General features: G+C 40.0%; 1 protein-coding gene across 2 annotated transcripts in view; it reads right to left on the reverse strand.

Annotated features, from left to right (window-relative positions):
* Window positions 1-20,355: 20,355 nt before the first annotated feature.
* The window catches only part of SNX10 (sorting nexin 10), a 63,109-nt gene continuing 60,089 nt past the window's right edge, over window positions 20,356-23,375 (reverse strand). For both annotated transcript variants that reach the window (XM_032483828.1, XM_006175688.3), the window contains exons 6-7: window positions 22,637-22,849; window positions 20,356-22,182 (exon numbers count right to left, since the gene is read on the reverse strand). In XM_032483828.1, the coding sequence (XP_032339719.1) occupies window positions 22,101-22,182; window positions 22,637-22,849 (295 nt within the window). In that variant the 3' untranslated portion in view covers window positions 20,356-22,100. The remainder of the gene's footprint in view (window positions 22,183-22,636; window positions 22,850-23,375) is intronic.

Genomic DNA, 23,375 nt, shown 5'->3' on the forward strand with positions numbered 1-23,375 from the left:
CTGGTGGGGGCGGGTGGGAACTGCTCATCTTACAATGTTCGCTCGTGGACGTTAAGCAAGTGCCCTGCCTCTAAACTGGCATCGAATTAACGTATGGAAATACCAGAAAAAGAGTATACTCTGCGTAGGATTCCTAACCTTGAACCCTGATGGAAGAAGTTAGAACTCACTGGGCCTGACCGCTACGCCTATAGTGATTAAATCGAATGAGAGCATCCCCAGCGCCCCACTTTCGCCCGCAGAGCAAGGACGGGATGTACTGCGCCCTGTTCCCCAGGCCTTGAGGTCCCGCTGCCACCAGGACGTTATTGGGTCACCGTGCAGAACGCCTTCCTAACCCCTGGCCTAGCTCAGCAGTCTGTATGGGAGTGGGGGCAAGTCCTGTGCACAAGGAAAAGCAGTCCTTAAAGAGCCTCTCTCCTTGCTTTGACGCAAAGAAAGAGAGGAGGACTCACGCCCTGGCAAGAAGTCACCTCTTGCCTTGTGACAGCTGTGGCTATTCCATGTGGACTTCTTGTGAAATTCTGAGGAGTAAGAAGGTCATTTGTATTAATAGTAACAACAGCAGTAACAAAAACAATAATAGTAAACATCTACTGAGGGCTTATTACGCAAAAACGTTATTCCAATTGCTTCACTGAGATTATTGTTTTTGCCACAACAACCCCATTGCTCACCAGGTGGGGGGACAGCTGCTGGGGGGTTCTGGGAAATGCTTCCTTGCTGGACGATATCTTGACTCTGGGTATGTCAGACCGTGTCCACCACCTGGTAACCAGCAGCAAAGCTGCTCTTTTCAGAGACAGATTTGCAAGGTTTAGTACAATTAATGCGAGGGCTGAAGTTGAGGAAAGTCAACTTTTAGTCCTATCTCTACCAGCAGTGAAATCATGCTGCTTCATATTTATTCAGAGTTATATTTAAGGTTCATTCTTTTTTGGAAGAAGAGAAAATATAAAGAAGTTAACAAATGAAAACTCCAGAAATTTGTTCATATCTCTTCCCTGCTATCTCTGCGTTTCTTCATCAATAAAATGGCTGAAGACCTTCTGCTCCTGGGAACTTCAAATGGAACCTCACACTTCTAAATTCTCTTCCTGGGCATGCACCTCCAACCTCATTCATTGTCAAGGCTCTAAGCAGCTTTTCCCCAACTCATTTTTCATCAAGACATCTTTTTGCCCACACAGGCAAGGCATCTTTTCTCTCCCAGAGCACCAGACCCTCCATCTAACTGTCTCACACGTGCACATTCGGCTGTCTGAGCCTGACTGCCTTTGAAATGTTGTTTACTGGCCTTCAAGTAGTCTCTGTGGAGAACTTGCATCTGGTTTTGAACATTTTGGAAAACAATGACTACTTAACCAGTCATTTACTTGTTTCCCTTGGCAATTGCTTTAAAACAAAGAATCCAAATTAGAATAGAAAATTGATGTTTATTGTTTCATTAAAGTCATGCATACTTTTCATTAAAATATGCAAAAAACTATGTAAAATATATACTATATGCCTTAACAATTCATCCAGAATCAGTGAGTGATGACCAGCCCAAATATCTCCAATGTTTCCCACCACTGAGGAAAGGAAGCCCAAACTCCTTAACAAGACACCCAAGACAATCCACAATCTGTGCCTAAGCAGTTCCAGCCTTACGTGTCTACCATTATATACCCCCAAATCACACTGTTGCATTTCCTCTTTTGTGACACACACTTCAACACACTGGGTGCCCACATTCTCTAGAATGCCCTTGAACCTCATCTCCAACTTTTCAAGGTCCAGATTAAATACCACCTCTTGCAAGAAGCCTTTCCCATTCCTCACATTTAGCAACACAAAGTGTTGAGTTATCAAGTATTTGTTCTCAGTAATATTTAGCATATGCTTTGTATTTAATACCTAGTATTCTAAAAACACTGTACATGTCCAAATAGCAGAGGACTTAAATATTATTATGCAAACAAGTAAAATGGGTTATAAATATTGTCAGCAAAGTGTATAATAAAGCTCACTCCCAGCTTAAGCATGAGCTGTTCTCTTAGAGGCAATAAAATAAAGCTTTTTTCACCTCTTGTTTTTGTCAGGATAACTTTGATGTAAATAATAGCAAACCTGCCTCTACTGGCTTAGACAACAAGGCACATGTTGGATCTCCTGTAGGAAGTCTCAAGGTGGCAGATGCTGGGGTTGATTAATTCATGTTTAATGTTGTCAAGGACTCAGGTTCTTCTCTTCTTTCCACTCCTCCATCCTCAACTTATTGACCTTGGCCTTAGCTAGTTCTCCTCAAGGTCTCAAAATGGCAGCCAGAGTTCCAGGCATCACTTGAAGACATGGTAAAGTCCAGCCAGAAAAGTGGGACTAGTCTTAACTACATTTCTTCTTAAGAGTGGGGAAGTGATACCAGAAGACCCCTCAGAGGATTTTTTCTCATATTTTTTTGGCCAGAACTGGGTCACATGCCTGTTTCTAAACTTTCACTGGCAATGGAGATGAGGTTATCACTACTGCTAATTAATCAGGATTAACCCCTGAGTTATATTGGAGGTATGTGAGGGGGGAGACAGGGAATAAAACAGGCAATATCAAAACAAAAGCTGAATTTTAGTCAATCTCCCAGTCACCTGTTCCTGCATACAAACAATCCCAAAGCTTATTGGATTAAAATATATATATATTTTTCTTAAGAATCTGGGGAGAAGGGAGTGATTCCCAAGGAAGAAGGGAAGATTTTGGGGTAGGCAACTGAAAGTGTCTCTCTCCAACTTACAATTTATCATTTGAAAGTCAGAAATAGTCATATTTAGATTATTCTTATATTGGTCTTTTCTATAAAATATGTGTTCCCAAAAAATAGTGTTCATTGATTTAGTCAATAGTAAATTGATTGGCTCAATTCAGTGGGTAATTTTCTTAGAGGGTGGTAAAATCATTTTTACTCTTTCGTATTTTTCCTAAATAATGAGCCATATAATGGACTCCATATAGGAATTTTCCTTTTCAATAATAACGCTTGACTGAATTAAGTCATTTTTGCCCTAAATTCTTTAGTTTGTAGACATCTGAGAATTAAGATCAGGAGGATAGCAAATAATTACTTTGATTTAGTAAATTATTTGATAACTGAATTACTCACCATCAGAATATTACCCTTTTGAAATCAGTAAATCACAGAAGCTTTTGAAGATAAACCTGTTAAATAACCATTCCCCTCTTTTAACCAGGGCAGGTAGGAAAATTGCAACATACATTCTTTGCTTTGTAACGTCACTTCCTTATCCTAAATAGGCCTTCGAGTCCTTTTAATTTTTATATATCCGAGGCAAAAAAAGTTCTTAAGCGGTGGCTATAGTTAGATTCATATCATTTACTAAAATAATACATGGATTTCCTTTTGTGATTGTATCTTCCATCTTCTTATAAATGTATAACTGCCTCTATGACAGTGCCTCTATAAGCCAGTCAGATGATGAATGTTCATATATTAATGCTACCTTTGTCCCCTTTTTTTCCCCCAAGAAGCTCATGGCACTGTTAGCACAGAATCGGATGTATTTCAACATCATCTCTGTAGATCATAATCGTAGACCATTAAAGCCAGAATCACAGCCCTCTAATGTGATAAGTAAAAAAAGAGTTTAAAGAATTTTCTGGAAGTTCCCAAGCTAGTTAGTGGTAGTGTGGGATCTCATTATCTTGTTTTCTGGTTGACTGCCTTTTCTACCACAGCATGCTATTAATGATTAACATGAAGGACAGAACTAAGCCTAACCAGATTAGCAAGTCAAATTCCTTAATACACAGTTGGTGGCGCCCACCCAGCCAGGTCCCTGCAGGGGCAGGATTCCCGTGATATCCTCAGGGGCAGAGAGCTTGTCCTCCAGCCTCCAGCCCATCAAATCCAGAAAGCCCACTAGCACTATGTACCATCAAGCCCCACTCGCAGGTAAAGCTCTCCTCGAATCCCTGTTTCAGCACCTGTCCCAGCAGCCCAGGCAAAACCAGGGTACAAGGAATGTACCTGGTAAGGTGTTTCTCTCTCCCACGCCTTTTTAGGAGGTTAAGAAAGGAGAAATGGGAGAGTGCACTTGACAATGCATTGCTTGCCATCTTCTCACCATCGCAGTGATTTAAAGTCACATTTTAAGATTAGACTTTGACAGCTCAATCATAAACGTAGGTTTTCCGTTCACAAATGTCCATTGAATTTTCCCCCTTAAATAATTATTTGGTGATTAGAAAGCCTGGCACCTGGATTTTTTTCAATATGGAATTATCCCATTTGCATCGTATATTTAAGCCCACAACTCATTTGTTCAAATCAGACAGTTCTAAACAGAAAAGAAAATGTGCTCTAATTCTCTAATATTTTTAAGCAATTAAAGCACAAGAAAATGAAGCCTCTTCATCCTCTCTTCCTCCTCCTTCTCTTCTTCGACCAACAATTGCTATAATCCACACTAACGAGGTAGACTGTGTTAAGAATTTTCTTCACTTAACATTTCTCATTATTAATAAATTGTACACTGACAACTATAAAGTGAACACTTTGGATTTATGCCCCTAACCTAATTACAGTATGCTGCATGTACGCATTTCATTATTTACTTGACAGATTCATTCCTTGATATCATAAATAATTAAACAAGAATCAAATATTAACAATCAGATACATGTTAATTCTCCTCAAATCTGTAGAAACAAACTATATTTTTATCTTCAGTTCAACAAGGACTGATTAAAATATCTTCATTAGGCAAATTTCGTAAGCAAAGTTCTTGATCTACTTTTCTTCCTTTCACTGACAATTAAACCTGGACCAAATTACCCCAGGATTACTTCATGGGGAAAAAAATGAGTATAACAGTATATCTAACAAGCCACTGGGTTCGTAATCTTTCTCAAGCACTGCTGTATCTGATGTATGAAACATTCATCTGCATGTTTGTTAGGAATTTTCAAATACAGCTTTAGTTGTAAGTTAAGAGCCAGCACCACATTGGTTCTCAGTGGTGTGTTACCAGAGCTCCTTGTCTAGTGGGATGATGGTTTTAACCAAACAATTATTTTATAACTTGTTTAAATAATTTCTAGGCATTATGGATAATGACAGAACTAAATGTACTGGGGCTGAAAACTGACCCTGAGGTCAAAGTATAGCTGTGACTTTTTCTGCTTTAATGATCGAGGTTTAAATTTTTTTATTCATGTATATCAACATCTTCATTGATCAAACTATTCTCACATTTTATCAAATTTGCTTTGGTAGAGCATACCATACAATTTCATCATTTAAAAAATATTAAAGATTCATAGATAGCCACATTATTCATAATACAAGATTAATGCCAGGCTGACAGGTTTTTGTAAAGCTCTGACTCTTTTTTTCTAAGTGCATACACCATATCTGTGTGAAATGCACCTCTGATGTTGCATATTGATTACTCCGTTCTCTTCTCTTCTGATGCCAAAGAGAGAATATTACGGAATGATTGTCAGGGTTAGTGTGTCTCTGACCTACACATGTACTATTAATAATTTATGAGCTGACTTGAAATACAGCACTAAGAAAACAACTGAGGACCACTGCTGCTGCCCGGAATGACACTGACTTGGGGTTGACAGCACGAGTAGCAGATACTGAGGTTCTGTTGTTAAAATACGTAGAGAGACACAAATGGTCCAAGTGCCAGAGCTAACTGAATGGAAGGAAGCCATGCTTCTTTGTTAGAAATCTCAAGTAGCTATGTATATGTCTCTTCAGCCTATGCTTTCCCTGCCATGAAATTTCCTTTTTAAATTATTTAATGAGATTTTCAAGTGAACTCATGGTGTCTATAAACATTAGAGAACCTACTCAAGCAATATGGAGGTATAGAAAGCCAAAGATCGGGTCTTCCTTCTAATTTCCTACATTTCTTCACACCCGGAGGCGTGGGTCCTTCCAGACTGTGTCCTATGCTCACACAAAGATGGAGGAGGTGGGGAGAGAGAGTTCCCCCTACCCTCAAAAATGGTATCACACGCTGCATGCCGGGGTGCAATTTGCTTTTCTCACTCAACAACGTATCAAAGACATGCCCCATACCAGCATATACAAACCTAGTTTGTTTGCTAAACAATATAGCATTCCATTTTATGAAGGTACCATGGCTCATTTATTCATCCCCTTATTAATAGATTGTTAAGCTTTCTTAGATTTTTCACAATTAAAAAACAATGCCACATACACTGAACAGATAGGCTACGTGCTTGCCCAACTATCTCACTGAGACAGAGTCCTAGAAGTGGAATTGCTCGGTTAGTAACTGAGTTTTTAAATCTCCTTAACCCATCAATTAGGCAAGAATCAATAAATAGTCCTATTTAGGATTTAAATACTATAATGTTTCATTTATAGATTTGCTCATAATATTTAAGTGTATTTTTTTCAAAAACATACTTTTAAAACTTGAATAATACAGAGTATTTTAAGAAAAAGATTATCTACGGTTTTAGTTACACTAATTTCACGTGTGTGTAGCTTTCTGCAAAAGCAGACTAAAGTCTAAGTTCTTTCTAATGTTCCAATATAACTTTCTAAGTTCTTTCTAGCAGCATGTCATCAAGACACACATCTGTATATATTATTTTTAACATCAATGTCCAAAGCAGCCAGTCTTCATTTTAGCAATGCTCCCCATAACTCAGCATGTTTATAGAGATTGACAACTGTTAAACTACTGAATGCTTTTCAAAAGATGTTTAAAGGATTTTATGTTTGAAAACATTTCATCTAGGAAATCTAATTAAAAACAATGTTATCTCTCTTTGAAACCATCACAAGAAAGTATATTTGTAAAATGTTCTGCTTTTCACCTAAACTGTTTGAAGCCTTCTACAAACACTGTCATGGTTACCTAGTGTGTCTGTCAAGTTCTATTATGTGAACTAGAATATGCTTTCAGAAAAGATGCCTTGCATCCCATGACAGACACTTCCTATCTGCTAGGATTCGTAAAAATTGGAACATTGATCATTTCATGTAGAGATCTTCTTTCACAAGCAGATAAAGGGAAACCTTGTTATGCTAAATGACTTACTAGTCAAAAGTAGCCAGGACACTGAAAGCTGGAAACTAGTTAATGGTTTATAACAAGTCAGAAATAAAGATGTTCAACCAAGAAAATGACATTAAGCAGCACTGGCTACAAGAGAAAAGAGCAGCCTGTCAGAAGCACGCGAGGACCGTGCTGACAGGTAGACAATAAAATGGGATGACACCGGTTCCTCTCACCGGGGGTGTTTTCAGCAGCTTTCTCTTGGGAGTTTCCATGCACTTCCTTTGTAGGAAGTCTTCCCTCTGAAAATGGCAGCAGATCCCTTGGAGGGCTTATTAAAATTCTCTTTCTGTGTTATGAAGTGTTGTTTAAGGCAGATGGCGGTACCCAAACAGTTAATTCTGCGCTGGATAAAAGAAAGTGGGGACAAAAGTCACACCAGTAAGGTAGCTCCATGGCTGACACATCCCAGTGATATTGCACAGCAGGCACCATTCGGGAAACAGGAAAAGAGTCAAGGGGGGAAATCAGTCCACGATTCCACCTAAAACGGCAGGCAGCCTGAGTCCAAGCAGCAGCAATATGGTACATAATGAATATTCCATATTCAGATTGGTATCCACTCTATCTGTGAACAAATATCATATACCAGCTTAAACCTCCACAGCACCATTAGGATGAACATTGTCTTCAGTTTTAAGGGAAATTTTCTTTCATTCACTCTTCGCCACAAAACTGCAGCTGTAAGAGTGTACCCCTACCTACCTCATTATGGACTATAAAGGATAAGCCACGAATGAATTGAAAGAAAGCAAACATCCCAGCTATTGCCCAATGACTTCCTTAGTACCAGTAATTTCAAGGAATCAAACCTACTTTATCTAAAATAATGCTATCCCCTTTTTTTACTTAACCCTGTTCTAATGTAAAGTTATATCATTTTATATATGTCTACTTAAACTGTTACAATACCACTAAACTCTTTCCAATAGAGTCATAGCTGTTAGAACAGCCTTCCAAACCATTTCTCTTTTTTTATTCAACTCTCAGCATATTTTAAGCAATATGATAAAATAAACATTTCACAATCTTTTCCAGCTAAATTTTTTTTCCTACAAATGTCATTTCAAGCAGTGGGAGATCTGTACTTTCCACACTGAAGTTCCACATCTAAAATTATTTCTAATATAGATTAGCTGTCCGTTAGTGAGCCATGAAAGGCGAAATCTTAGCCTCTTTAAGCCCGTCATCTTGTCTGACAGCATGCACGTATTTACATGAAATATAAAGCAAATATTTGTTCTTTTCATACAAGCTGTCAGTACAAACTTGAGTTGTTTCAAAACCTATTCAGACAAACAGAATTGGCATTTACTACATGACATATGGTAAAAGGTCAACAATAGGTAAAAATCAAAGATTACTGAAAAAGAAAGAAAGAGTTGACATGCATTTGTGGAACCAAAGTTGTTCACATTACGCCAGAAGTTAAATAGCACGTTGACGATTAAAACCTCATTGTTTATTCATTTGATTGTTTAAGAAAATATGGGGCTTACTTCTAGTTGTTTACTTACCAGAGTATTAACTTTCGGTCCACTGCAGGGATAGGTATAAGAAAATGTTACCCTAAAAAGTTCCCAATTAAAAGTTGCTTTTCAGCTCTTTTCTCCAGGGAGATTTCTAATAGCTAATAGGAACATATTCTGGAGATTTCCTGATATTAGTGCCACCTAATCAGGGCCACTGAGCCACCACCTCCAGGTGCCCAGCAAAGTCAGGCATCTGCTGTAAGAAACTGATGGCTCCTGAGTATTCAGGAGCAGTGATTTACCAAAAGATGCAAATTTGCTTTCCTCCTGCCTCTAGGATTTAGACTATCATGGCTTCCCTGGGGGATGTCCCCCTTCTGAGGGCACACTTCATCTTCCCTTCGACCCACTCTGTTCTGAAGCCATAAGGACTGAACCTGTTCCGCTTCCTATGCACAGCGTCCCATCTGCTGAACACACATCTTAATAAGTAAATTCTATTTCCAGGGAAATACCTATTGGTATTAACAAGAAAACAGCATCTCTACAAGATCCTCTGAAAAGAAATCCTGTCAGTGCCACTCATTCTACCTTCAAAGACATGTCCCTGTAATTACTTTCTCCCCTTCGTTTCCTTGTCTGGATAAAGCAACAAGATCAAGAGAACCTATCCATTTTCCCCAGATACCTTCCAAAATGTGCGTCTGCTTTGCAGGCTGGGGTCAGAAATTTCATTATCTGTATTTGTATTAGTAATTCACTGCACAGAGAGCACAGAGGGCAGAGGAGGAGAGCAAGCATGGAAGCAAACATCAGACAGACAATTGTATATATGCAAATGCTTGCAAATTTCTGCCAGCATCTCCCTATCTATAACCAAGCAACATGGAAGCCTATTCATCCCTCAGCTTCTTCACTGCCAAATATGGTTGTGGATTTGGAGGAAAATATTCAGGAAACGTTGAACTTTCAGCCACTGGGACTCAATCCAACTCAAAACCTACTACGTAAAAGGCTAATGCATAAATACCATCAATGATTTTCTAGGGAGACACGAGATGATATGCAACCTCCTGGCTACAGAGGGTGGAAAAACAAGATGCCCTGGGAGAGGGCGGTGGGGAGGCCATCACTGCATGTCACTCTTCAGCCCAATTGTCTGAGGACTGAAGTGTTGCCTCCTGGCTTCAGGGAGGTGCATAGTGCATAAATAGCCTGGGTGAGAAGGGGCATGGGAAACTCCAATTCAAATTCATAAATACAAAGTGCTCACTTTCAAATGAATAGGCATGGTGTTTATAAATGACAGCAAGAATCATTGTGTATTTTGTTTCATCTTGAAATCAATTATTCCCAAACAATAATGGTTATAGAACATTTCAAGACTTTCTTTATTCTTATATATTTACTCTGCTCACAGCAATTCAGTCATAATGGTAATAACTCATATACACATGCCTTTCACATACAGTAATTCCATTTGTCCTCAAAATTATGCTTCAAGGTAGGGTCAGGATTGTACCCATTTTACAGGTAAAGAAACCTGGACATGGAGGCTGATTCAGCTCCCCTGTGAACTGAGAGTGGAAGGGTGGCCTGAAGAAAATCAGGAGACTTGTGGGAAGAGAGCAGACAGTGGGCAAGGAAAGCAACGATGTCTCCTGCCCTCAACTATGGCCCCTGATTCATCCTGTCTGCTGTTATGATTAGATGTTTTCTTGTGTATCTGCCCTTAGATTGAGAGACCCTGGGAACAAGAACTGTGTATTTGTTATCACTGTATCTCCTGGAGGACTCAGGACAACCCTCAGAATATACTATATGCTCAATAGATGTTTCTTGACATTATTGTTTCATTAAACTAGTTTAAACAAGTTCATCTCCTACTCATTTTAAGTTCTGTGGTTCTTGTTCCCTTCACTACATGGAAACACATAAAATCTCAAACACACATAATACCTTTTAACACCTTCAGAGACTGGATGTCAACAGCAGAAGCAAATAACCTATGTTCATAATTTATACATGTATTGACTCTCCTCTAAAATCACTCTCTCGGCTAATTTTCCACAGGTGAGAAAAATCAAGCTTCTCTGGTGCCTTTCTAAGCCACTTCATTTTTGCTGTTCTGTTTTTGTTCAGTTGTCATCATTTGGATTTTATTGCCGTGTAAAAATGTCCTTAGTCTTGGAGTCATTGAATTTCCACCTCTCTGGCCTTTCTCAAGGACTCCCATCAAAGCCTGTAATCTCAAGTACGGCATTCTTTCCTCCTTCCTGGGGTTACAGCCGCCCAGCTAGACACTTTGCCCAGCCTTGTAGCACCCAGACGTGGCCATGTGACTGAGTTCTTACCAAGTGATGCAGTGATGTGTACCAGTTCCAGATCATCTGCTTAAAGATGTCTGGGATTTGATCTAAAATAATCCAGCGAAGGAGGGCATATCTGGGAGATGTAATAGTACCAGCTGGACCATGTGAAGACAACTTGAAGCTGAGTCATGGGCACATGGGGATGTATTATCACTACATCATCCCTACACTGATATGGATCTGTTTGGAATTTTCTATTGAAAAATAAATTCAGAGGTGCTTGCCCCATTTGTGTGTCTCCTTTTCTTCTTACTGGGTGAAAACAGCAATGGCTAGAACCACCCTGGAAAGCACCTGTGGAGGGTGACCGAGCCCTCCCACAGCCTGGGTCCCTGGCTGACGTCCTGGGGCATGGCTTGCCCCACTTGCCTTGGGGACCGACTGAAAGAGAACTTGATTTCTCGCTCATTTGAGTCATTGCATTTCGGGGCCTCTTTGTTATAGCTACAGAGCTCTCTACATACCTCCATCCTGCTCCTTATTTACTTACATTCTATTTCAGAACAGTCTCCTTTACTCTAACAGACAGTATAATCTCACCTGCCTTCTCCATATCTTTCCTTTTCTCTGGCTGTTTTGTAAGTCAGCAGAGTATAAGAACTCAATCAATGTTTACTACGGTTACTTTTTTGGTTCCTCTGGAGATCAGGCTCAACCACAAGCCACACAAATACCTAGATTGCACTAAGGCAACCTTAAATTAAATTGTTCACAATACAACTCACTGTCAAAACCCTTACAAAAATGTCACTTTTGAGTTTGGAGGTCTACCATTTAGTACAGTCGTGGACAAACTTGATTCAGAAAAGAACCATAAATTATTCAAGGTTAAGAAAAAATGGAACTTTCTACACATATAATGTAGTTGTATTCTAAACCACCCTGGGGGCTGCCTCTGATCCCATCGGTGCTTGTCTCCGCCTCTCCAGGACGGGCACAGCCCAGCACAGTGCTTTTGGGCCTTGTGGCTTGCAGTGTGCGTACAGAAAGGTGCTCCCCAGTCCGGCAGTTTCTGCCCTTCCCTGTGGCCTCACACCAGCCTCCTTCCACAGCTACCCTGGCCATAGACTGGGCTTAATGGGAAAAGAAAAACCACCCATGAGGGCAGCTGGCCTGTTCCCTCCCGGGGCCCCCAGCACACTCCACGCTCCCTCCCCGCCTGCCTGCTCCTACTCTGCAGGACAAATCTGTCTTTGCCAGGCTAGTTCCTGGGCTGTGGCTGCAGGGCTGGAATTACTGCGGGCAGAAACTGGGAGGACTGGTTTTACATCCAGAGCCACCGTGAGAAGAGCAAGGAAGGTTAGAGAAAAGGAGGAGAAAGACTAGAGCCAGTGTGGGCTGGGATTTGGAAGCTGTCAGCAGTTTGAAAAAAAGCTGACAAGACATATGAGGTGAGCATAGATGGATGAATGGATGGATGGATGGATAGATAGATCGATCAATCGATCGATCAGGAGAGAAGAGGACTGAGGCTTTTAAGAAAGTTTTGGAGGCTAAAATTTGAGATTTGCAGATACTAACTACTATGTATAAAATAAATAAACGAGTTTCTACTGTATAGCACAGGGAACTATATTCAATATCTTGTAGTAACCTATAATGAAAAAGAATATAAAAACAAATATATGTATGTTTGTGTATGACTGAAGCATTATGCTGTACACCAGAAATTGACACATTATAAACTGACTATACTTCAATAAAAAAGAACGCAAATGTTAAAAAATTAGAATCTTCTGGTGTTTTTTAAGAAGAACTTAATAAAGCTTTAAATCATTATTCAATTGCTTCTTAGAAGTCAGACTGGGCTTCAGCTTTATATGGGGTTATGTGACCCAGCAGCATGCATGTGGAGAAAATGCTAGCCTGTCCACGTAGTCAAATATTTCAACTTAATCATCAACCATTTATTGAATGTCACTCATTATATACATACCGTGCTAGGCACCGCGCATCTTATACGCAAGTAGACCAAAAGAAGTATTTTACCAAAGTATTTCATCAAATAGTCTTTTTGATCAACTAAGAGAGGATTCCTGGGCAAAGCATTTATTAACTGCTATGCAGACCTCAAGAACGGACAATTATATGACCACTTCAAGGTCTACAGCAGAAGAGAGATGGGAAATGAGGCATGGTAACAGAGGGGTCTCACACATCCTCAGGACGACCAGCGTTTTCAAGTTTAAGGAGGCAGACATCTCTGCATTACCTACTACCCTTCCTGAAGCTCTTCTTCTGCTACTCTTGCTGGTTCTGTCACAGCAAAGGGGTTTTAAGAAGGGTCTGCTGGCCTTCTGCCTACCTTAGGACAGTAATTCATCACTGACTCTAGAAGGTGCCGGTGGCTGGTGCCGGTAGGACGGGGCGGGTCAGAGATGAGATGCAGTCCTCGCCCTACAGGGGCTACTGCCTGGAGAGAAGGACAGACAGATGGGTGACCAACCCTGCAGCGCAGGGGCATGAGTGCTGCCAGAAAGACACGTGCGAACGTGTGGTGGGGCCTGCAGTAAAAACGCTGCCAGGACGGACCTATCCCTTGCAGGGGGTGTGGGCACAGTGGGCATCAGCGCCAGGAGCCTTTTCATCAGAGTCCTGCATAACTAGGAGAAATTAGCCAAGCAAGAAGGCACGGGAGGGGAAAGGAAAAAACCCTTCCAAGCAGGGGAACATGCAGTCATTTCATCAGCACCACACACCTGCTCTCATGTTGTATTCTTATTCTCATGTTGTCAACGATGAAACAAACTCCAAAAGGTGGGGGGACCTGCCCCAAGTCACTCATCTTTAAACAGTGAACTTAGCACCACGCTCCCTGCCTCTTTACAGAACCTGGACTTTAAAGGGGAATCCTCCTCATTTGGCGATCTCCACACATCCCTCACACTTTGGCTTCCAAAACACTTAGGGTGAACACAAATGTCCCTTAATCATTCTGGGAAGGAATCCAAAGTATTATAGATTCAAAATATCACAGCATTTTTATGATCTTCCTGTATACAGTTTAAGAAAACTGCATTCAGTATCCTGCTACACACACACACACACACACCCCTACTCACTCACTTACTCACTGTGTATCAACATATGAAAGGCACTGAGAAGTCCTGCAGAAATAATGTAATAGACCGTGAAAACTTCCACCCTACCTCCCTTTTTTTTGTCTATTTTTTTCTTTTAGTAACACTTATTAACACTTTTAAGGACATTCTGCATTCCGTCTTCTTATTGTACTGATGAGGAAACTGCAGTCCACAGAGGGTGGGAGCTGCCTTTGGGTATATGTTAGTGGCAGAGTCAGAATTCCATTCACCAGACTTCCTTCCTGTCAACACCCTCTTCGGTAAATCACACTTCAAAGTGTCCATTCCATACCTCCAATATATAAACAGTACACACAGCACGTGAGTTGATAACCTTGTAATTGTCAACTTACAAATTACCCTTTTAAAAAATACAAAGAAATCCCTAGGTGAGAGCTGAGATCATGTATACAAATTTGAAGTGTGTTTATACACACTATTAATCGCCCTTGTCATGGTTTATATTAGTTATCCAAGTCTTGCTGATATCAACTGTTTATCATCAGTCTTCTCACTGAAATAATAATACCAATAAACAACTACTAGCTCTTTTTTGCTCTCAGTGTGAAGGATAACGTTAATATATTGATGTAAATTTCTAGTGTTTATCTTTATGCACGCATTTGCATGGAACTGAAGAAATCATTCCTTAACAAGATAATCACAACACAAATCTCTGTACCAAGCACTTCATTGCAAGATCAACTCCCAGTATCACTAACTACAAAAAAAAAAAAAAAAAACTACTGTGGAATTTGATTTGAATCAAGACAACAACAACAAAAAAGTAGGGGAGGAGATCGGAAATCCTTTTGTTTTTTGCAAAGATTCACATTATAACAATATTTCTTGTATTAAAATTAAAGTTTGACTGGGAGGAGAGTATAGCTCAGTGGTAGAGCACATGCTTAGCAGGCACTGGGTCCTGGGTTCAATCCCTAGTACCTCCATTAAAAATAAATAAACCTGATTACCCTCCCCTCAAAAGAAGATTAAAAAAAGGTTTAAAAAAGACATTAAAAAAAGTTGTTTGGAAATTTTTCAAGGTAGTGTGCAAATTTAAAAACATATTTCAAAAGCAGTCAGTACCCAACTTTGAAGAGTATTTATGAATAATAATGTATGTTAATACTAGAAAAGGTCAATTGAGCTTTCTGTCTAAAAAGTTAAATATTCAGTGCCTACGTTCTGCACTTGTTACCAAGGTCCGCCTTATCAGCAGAAGGAGGCAAATGATACGCTGAAAATGTTTTAAACGTGCAACTTTGCTTATCTCCCTGTATTAATGATCCTTATGGCAGTTGTTATATTAACCTTATCATGTTGCACAGCAATAGAGAAAACCTATTGTGAAAGGAAGGAAAAGAAAAAGCACTTAGTTTAATCTTGGATTTTTTTTTTCAACCTAGCAATTTTCTGATTGTCAAGGAGGGTGAAAATGAAAGTTAGATTTTTTACTGGGTTATCTTAAAAATCAAAGAAGAAACTAGACATTTCCAAATGGGTGATTCATTAAACATCATCTACTGTGAAAAGGACACAGATGAGATTATCGACGAAGTGCTCATTATGTGCATTCTGGGTTGAATGGGGGTCCATGAAGGAGCTCTGACCAGGAGACAGTAAGTGGCTCCCGAGAAAGCCAGTTTCTCCTTCAAGGCTCTGAATTGCTCATTTGTGGATATGACATTCAAGAAATGCCATTTGCCCCTCATAAGATTTCTATGTCCTTCTTCATACATCTCTGTGTGCACACAGAGGAAATTCAAAGGCTCCGTCTTTTAATCCCTTTTAACTTTGACTACAATACTAAACCTTACCCCGGGAGCCTCCTACTTCCTCATTTTCTCAAGGTGCTAGAGAAACCACCTAACTTTATGATTGAAATTAATGTTTTCATTCAACTGCAGATGCTTGAGCTCAACACACATACTAGCAGAGCGAGCACTAGCCCCTTCTGCTCCTTCCACCAGGTAATATGCTTTTCCCTTTTTTTTCTTTTTTCTTTTTTTTTTTTTCATTATCCTTTCAATGTAGAGCAGGGCTACTGATTACAAAGAGGCAGTTTGACTCCAGCAATAGGTCTTCTTCACTAATCCTCACTGTCATGGAAATTCCAGCTGCTACAAGAATAAGAGGCTCAATCCATATTTGCCAGCTCTAATATGAAATCTGTCAGAGCCCAAATTAATGAGTTCCAAATTCCTTACATCACGATAACAGGTTAAGACTGGTCAATTAATTACATAAATCCTTCCCGATTCATTGTGCGTTTGCAGCCCAGATTGTGTCTTACATTACTCCATGACACAAGGCCTTTTGGCTCCTGTTGTTCTGCAGAAAGGCCCCATTTAAGTAGAGGCTGCCTGCCACGGCAAAATGTTAAATGTCACACGTTAAATTTGCACTTTTCTGTAATTGCTTTTGTTAAAAAAAAAAATTAAATTACAGCACAAGGCTCCCAGTACACCACTATGAAGAGGGCTGGGATTGGTACTGAATGGATCCCAAGGCAGGCAAGTAGCTAGCTGTCTTTTACAGTTTACACAGGTCTAATAGTTTACAGCCCCCTCTGTACCTGGTGCCCGATAGGCAGAAGAACCCAGAACGATGCCTGTTTGTGAAAATAAACCAAGTCTCCCTAAGATTTGTTGCAGCAAAAATATATAGTCGGAAGACTTTTTTCTTTATGAAAGGATTAAAATAGGATTCTTTCCATAGCCAGTTTCCCTTTTGTTTACCAGTATAAGTATTCGATATATAAAACACTGTTGATCTAATCACCTTTTCCGGAACATAAACTGTACAAATATGTGTGTGCAGGTCTTTGTGCAGGATGTCGCTGCTGGCTTTGCCATCTGCATTTGTAACTGGCACACACCTACAGAGGGAGAATAATTGAGGATAAAGATCTCAACGGGTAAAGATTTCAAAATTTATCCAGACCTTATTCTTTTTAAAACATCAAAATGCACCTGTTATCACAACCAATTAGATCTACACCTAGGACTATAGGCGTCCAGATTTCTAGTGCAATCTCTCTTCACCGCACTACATTTCCTCAAGGAGTGGACTTTTTATGTACCTATGCTCTGTGTAGAAGGGAACCAGTTCCGGTTATTTCCTGCATCATCTTATTGAGGGTTAGGTGTTTCGCGAATACACGAGCGAGCAGATGATGCTCCCAAACAGCTACGGAAACCTAGGTAAGGCGTCGGTTCTTTCCATTTGGGAGCCCTAACACGAAGCCACCGCGCAGACAAGCTAGCCAGACCCCAAGCGGCGCTGCTCTGGCCCGGCAGCGCCCCCCTCTGTCCTCTAGTGGCCTTGCACAGGGTCTGCCACCGCCCGCCTGCTTCTTTCCAAGTTAAAGGAAGCTCGGCCTCTGGACTCCCGGCCTAATGGGTGGGGGACTTGTCTCTCCTCGCACGTACCCCCTCTCTCCCCACCTACATACACACATTAAACCCTGACCCAGGGCAGTTTCTGGTCCCAGAGGCACGCGCTTCTTCCCCAGCGACCCAGTCCCGCCACCGGGCGCGGGAGGGGGGCGGATGAACGCGCCAGCGCGCCCACCTGCAGGTTTTAAGGTTCTAGGGAGACTAGAGGGGAAAAGGGTTAACTAACGTGTGCAGTGCGGGCGCCGATAAAACATTCGGAACGCGTGGGATTCGCCCACCTCGCCGCCACCCCAGGGCGCTCCCGGGCCCCTCCAGGCCTCAGTCACACCCGGGCCGGCGGGGCGTCGTCGCCCCCTCTCGGTCCCGGCGGCGGGGCCGAGGCCCGCAGCGCCGCAAAAGAATCTGCAGAACAAAGACTCGGGTCCAGCCCGAGACTGGGAACCACTGCCGCCGCCGCCACCGCCGCCTCCCCGGCTCCGGCCCGGCCGCCCTGACCCAGCCAAGCCCGAAACCCACCCGAGCGGCGGGGGCGGCTCCACGCGCGCTCCCAAACCAGCGGGGCCCAGGGGGTCATCGGTATTCAAAGTTCCCTCCCGCACCAAACCCACCACCCAAGACCCCTCTGCATTATTGTTATTTTTTTTTCAAGCGGCCAAGCTGTCATTCTAACGCTGGGAAGAGGGCCTCGCGGTACCCACGTCCGAGGCACGTGGGCGGGGGGGAGGGGTGTGTGCTGCGGGTCGGAGGGGTGTGTGCTGCGGGTCGGTGCAGTAAATCCTGTCTCTTTGCGGTAGTTGTTCCCACTCACCACCCGCCGCCCCCTCCACCCGGGTTTTTTTCCCCCCGCTCTTTCTTTCCGCCGCGCAGTTGCTATGGGTTACCAGGGCGGTTGCCATGGGTTACCGGACCGAGGCCGGCTGGCTCGCTACCTGCCACCCAGTCACCGCCGCCTCCGCCGCCGGCGGAGCGGCCCAGGCGGGAAGAGGCGGGAGCGCGCGTGTGCGAGCCGCGGCGCGGGGAGTGTGCGCGAGCCGGCCGGGCGCCGCAGCCAACAGGCGGCCTGGGTGCCGCCGCGGGAGCGCCGCCGCTGGTGGGGTGGGGGGCAGAGCTATAAAGAAGGCCCGGAGGTAAGAAACAAGCCAAAACATAACCACAAGTTGTGCCCGTACTGGGCCTCTGGCAGCAGAGACAAGCGGTGAGGGGTTTTGGATGCATCTACACTTCTCGTCGGGGGAGAAGGGGTATTTTCCTCTTAGCATAAGCCATTTGCATAGTGTCTTTAGACTGGAGTTTAAATTCAGCAGAAAACTGTAGCTTAATTTTTTTTTTTCTCGTTTCCTCTCTATCTTTTGAAAGAAGTCTTTGGAATTTTGAAGAAAGAGAGAAGGGTCATTAACTACCAGAGTTTGCGCAGCTAAAATAAATTAGTGTCCAATGCACTGTTCATAACAATGATCTAGAAAAGTTTCCAGCAAGAGTGAAGAGCAATTGTGTCTGACTTAAAGGGATAATGGTGACTCGTTTGTGAGATGCATATGGCAAAGAATAGTGCCAGAATCCTTTGTAAATGTTTCAAATTTAAAGAAATTGTTGCTTATTTATATCCTGAAATTTCTGAACTCCATTCTACTAAAATGTATTAATTTTTTATGATCTTCATGTACAAAGAAAATTGTTAACTATGCTTTGAATGTTAAATCGCAATAACTAATTTCAGATAACTTTTTGTATTTGAAATATTGTATTTGAAAATATGTATATCTATATACGTAGATATAAAGGTCTATATTCCAAACAAAAGCAGGAAATTATATTGAAATAAATTGTTTCTTCCATTTAAAAGATTGCTGCATTGTATTCGTAGGATACCAACTAAGTGATTTAAATATTAAAAGGAAGATTATTTAGAAACAGAATAAGCTTTCGTTATTTCTGTCTTAAAATTTTAGAGGCCTTTTGTGAAAAAGGGTCTTCCTTTACAGCTGAAATACTGAAAACCTTATTTGTACCACAGTAGCTCAATAATGAAGAATCCTTAAGGCACTAAAAAGCAAACTGAGTTCCAGACTATATTCAATTTACTGTTGAATATAATGGTAATTGTGGCTAGGCTAAATGAATTTATTTAAATAGCCATAAGAGAAATTTTATTCTTTTACCTTACTATAGTAAGGTTATTGCATATCACTTGTTTGTTTTTAATTACTAAGTAAAATGTGAATTAGGCTCAAAAAGCTGCAAGATATTTGATATCTTCAGCAACATAACTACTGGAAGATTAAAATTTTTGTTTTTCCTTAGTAATTTTTAAAACTTGAAATTTTAACTACAGTTTAAATCACTTTCTTCCAGGCAAGACTTTAAAAGCCCTACGTAACAGGTTGTTGACTTTCACTGTTGACATCTTTGGGTTACATATAAAACCAGTTCTCAAACAAAACACATAAATGAGCTTTATAGGCGAATAGTTTGCCCTTTCAGAATTGGCCAGGGAAATACAGTTTTGCTATATGTAAATCAAAAAGCATCCAGGATTTAGAATTCTTTAAACTTGTTACATATAAAATAGTTTTGAATAAATATCTTTCTATTTAGTTATTTAAGTAATTGTTTCATTTTTCTAAAGAAAGCTTTGTTTAAAAAAAAATTTGCCAGAGAAAAATAAGAGACTTGAACAAAGCAAGAAAGCCATTGGGGGCTGAAGCCCATTTAAATATCTCAGCTGCAGGAAATCAGTTTTAAGATGCAAGTGCTTAGATATCAAAACCAAACCAAGGCTAAAAGCCTCAAATATATACAACTATAGTGAATATTAAAACAAATTTTAGCAAAGTTATTCATTAAAAATTACTGATCATTCAGAAACACACTGAATGTAGATCTGAGAAGACATATACTCTCTTGTATAAAATAAGCAGTTCAACAAATTAAAGTTTTTTTTTATGTTTAATGTGAAAATGATGATCGCATGAAGTTTACAACGCGTAGTATTAGGCATTACTTAATATCAATTTGATGGCTATAGTTACATCATCTAAAATTACATGACAATTGGTGGCACATTATATGCTTTTCAAAACTGCTGTAAAACAGAAATAATGTGAATGCACGGACATATGACCAGGGAGCTGGAGATCACACTTAAACAACTAGATGGCAAACTTTACATGCTAGCAGGATAAGAAGAAATGGCTAAGTCTTTTTCCCCCTGTATTAAATGATTAATCTTAGGTGACAAAGTAACAAGATCCAAGATACATTAAATCAAAATATTTACAAAAAGTTCAATAATGTTTTAGACCAAACAAAAAACAAAAAGGCGAAATTAAGGAAATCATTTGTATTCTAAATTTAATTTTTCTCCTGTAGGTTCTTAGTTATAAGCATTTCAAAAACTTTTTAAATAATATAATAATTTTAAACTCCTCATTAAAATAAAATGAGGTGAGGAAACATTTAGTTAAAGCAACAAGTTATCGCAGTTATGTAACAATATCTTCCTTTTAATTTCAGAGATATTCTGTACCATTCAACAAGGAAGAAACTTGGACAATTATCTCAAAAAAAAAATGCTGCCTCATCTGAAATTTGAAGTTCAATGTAGTTTAAGACATTTTATCTTTGGACCACTAAAAAAAAAAAAGACATTTTATTAAATTATACCAATCCTCAAGCAGATGCCTTAAAAGAAAGTTCTTTTTAAAAATGAATAATTAATTCTGAAATTAGCAAGTTCATATCCTTTTCTAAATTATGGGAATATTTATTGGCAAAATTTATTGTTATAAGTTCCTACTTTAACTTAAAGATAAGTAACAAGCAACCACCACAACCACCACTGACACTGAAAGTTATCTGGTGATAAGAAACTGCACATTAAGTGAGAAAATAAATCATTAACCTATAATTCTAATTACACACAGATAATGAAAACAAATGATTTGCTTCCAGAAACCATGTGTTAAAGCTGATTTTGGACAATGAAAATGTATTTCTGAATTGATGTGTTGCAAATAGAAGCAAAATGACTAGCACTAATTCTGGGTTTTTTCCCTAAGATGTCAACATTATTTTAACATGTCTCTATTCATAAGATACATTTTCTGTCTAAGTATAAGAGAGAATACTGGAAATGGTAAACGCCTAAAATATTTCAAGCCAACACCCCAAAGCAAAATGTTTTCCCAGTGCAGGGGAGGCACCCACAAAATATCAGCCGCCTGTCGGAGAGAGGCGGTCTGTCCTGGGCCATGAGTCTTCCTAGTGGTTAGGATCATACCTGCTGGGTTTGCACTGACGCTGCCCCAGTGACACAAGAAGGAATGCTCTATCTGGATTTTAAATGCTACCTACTTACCTATCTTTTAAAATTCAATAAAACCAACTAGGCTTTTTAAAACATATAAATCATGTCATTTGAGGGCAGGATCTTGATTTACCAACAACGTATGCCTGTCGAGGAAGGTACTGCACCCACAGGCTTTTAGCTGTTTACAGAAGCTTAGGCACAAGAAGACAACATAAAAATACCACTAATAAACAACACATCTTTACAAATTTAAATACTTAATATGACGGTAAGCTTTAGGTAAGCATATGTTGTTTGCAGGCTTTTTTCTCTATGACTGGACATCATTGGCTATTCCTAAAATGGTAACATTAGAATTATTTTTCAGGATTCCTGCAGAGCTGGGCTCATTTTACATCCGTGTGAACTGCTGTCATCACTACTATGTCCGAACCCAGAGGATGAACTGGAAAAGAAGAGAGGGGAAAATAATAAAAAGAGGAAATTGGTTTTCACAACACACTCAAAGCCTGAGTAGCAGAGGAGAACTTTAATTATCTCCAGTCACAAAGAGAGACAGGAAATTTGGACTTTTAATTAGCCATTTGGAGTGCAGTTGGATATTTTTTTAGCTAGATAATTTAAACGCGAATAATTCAAGTCTGACTAAATGAAAGTCACATAATCAGAATGCAGATAATTGAATTTCTACTGCATTCATTAATTCAGTGTGGAGGTGTGTGTGAAGACTACTATGATGAGCTGTCACAGCTCAATAAAATCTCAGTCAATTAATTTTTTCATTATCTTAGTATTACATCAACAAAAGAGTGAAGTGTGTGTATATATCTATACACATGCATATGTGCACGATGTGTTATATAAATACGTGTACAGTAAATCAAAATGCCAGGAAATACCTTTCTGAATCATAATCTACATCATTTTCTTTTTTTCCTTCTTCTTCTTCTGCAGGGAAACGTCTGTTCATCAAGGCAAACTTGTGAATTGCTTCTTCTACAGAGTACTTAGTCTGCCCAGAAACACACGCCTCGATGTCTTCTGAATTCAAATGGCTCTGCAAGAAGAGGTGAAGGCTGCTATCTGAAAGCAAGAGTGCGTTCTGCAGGACCCTATGTAAAAGATGAAAGGAGAAATAATCAGTGGACAGGGATGGACAGAGGGTGGCAGAGAGAAAAGCATTAGAAATGTGGCAACGAAGTCATTTCTCTAGTATGGCAAACTTTGCATCAGTTATAGACTCTGCCTAGTAAAGGGATGAAAGCATATGTTAACTTTTATTCAATTATTTGGAAATTTAAGTAAGTAAAAACATGAAGCTAATAGTTAAGAACATCTGTTAAAAGAATAACTTCAAGGACATTTCTTCAATTTAACCATCTGTTATGACCATGTGGATTAATTATGGAAATATTTTGCTTATATAGTCATAGAAATTTATTCTACTTAAAAAAAAATTTACTGCCAAGCAGCACGTCAATTCTGTGATCTTTATTGGCTAGGCTGTCATGAAACATCAAAACTTTCAACTACTATTAAAAATTATATTAAAAAGTCAGTACATTTCTCAGCATGTTTTACACTTTAAAATTTTACAAGTATACTTATATACATCTTTACAAGGGCTCAGTTGAGAGG

Source organism: Camelus ferus, chromosome 7 (assembly GCF_009834535.1).
Source record: "Camelus ferus isolate YT-003-E chromosome 7, BCGSAC_Cfer_1.0, whole genome shotgun sequence".
Classification (NCBI taxonomy): Eukaryota; Metazoa; Chordata; class Mammalia; order Artiodactyla; family Camelidae; genus Camelus; species Camelus ferus.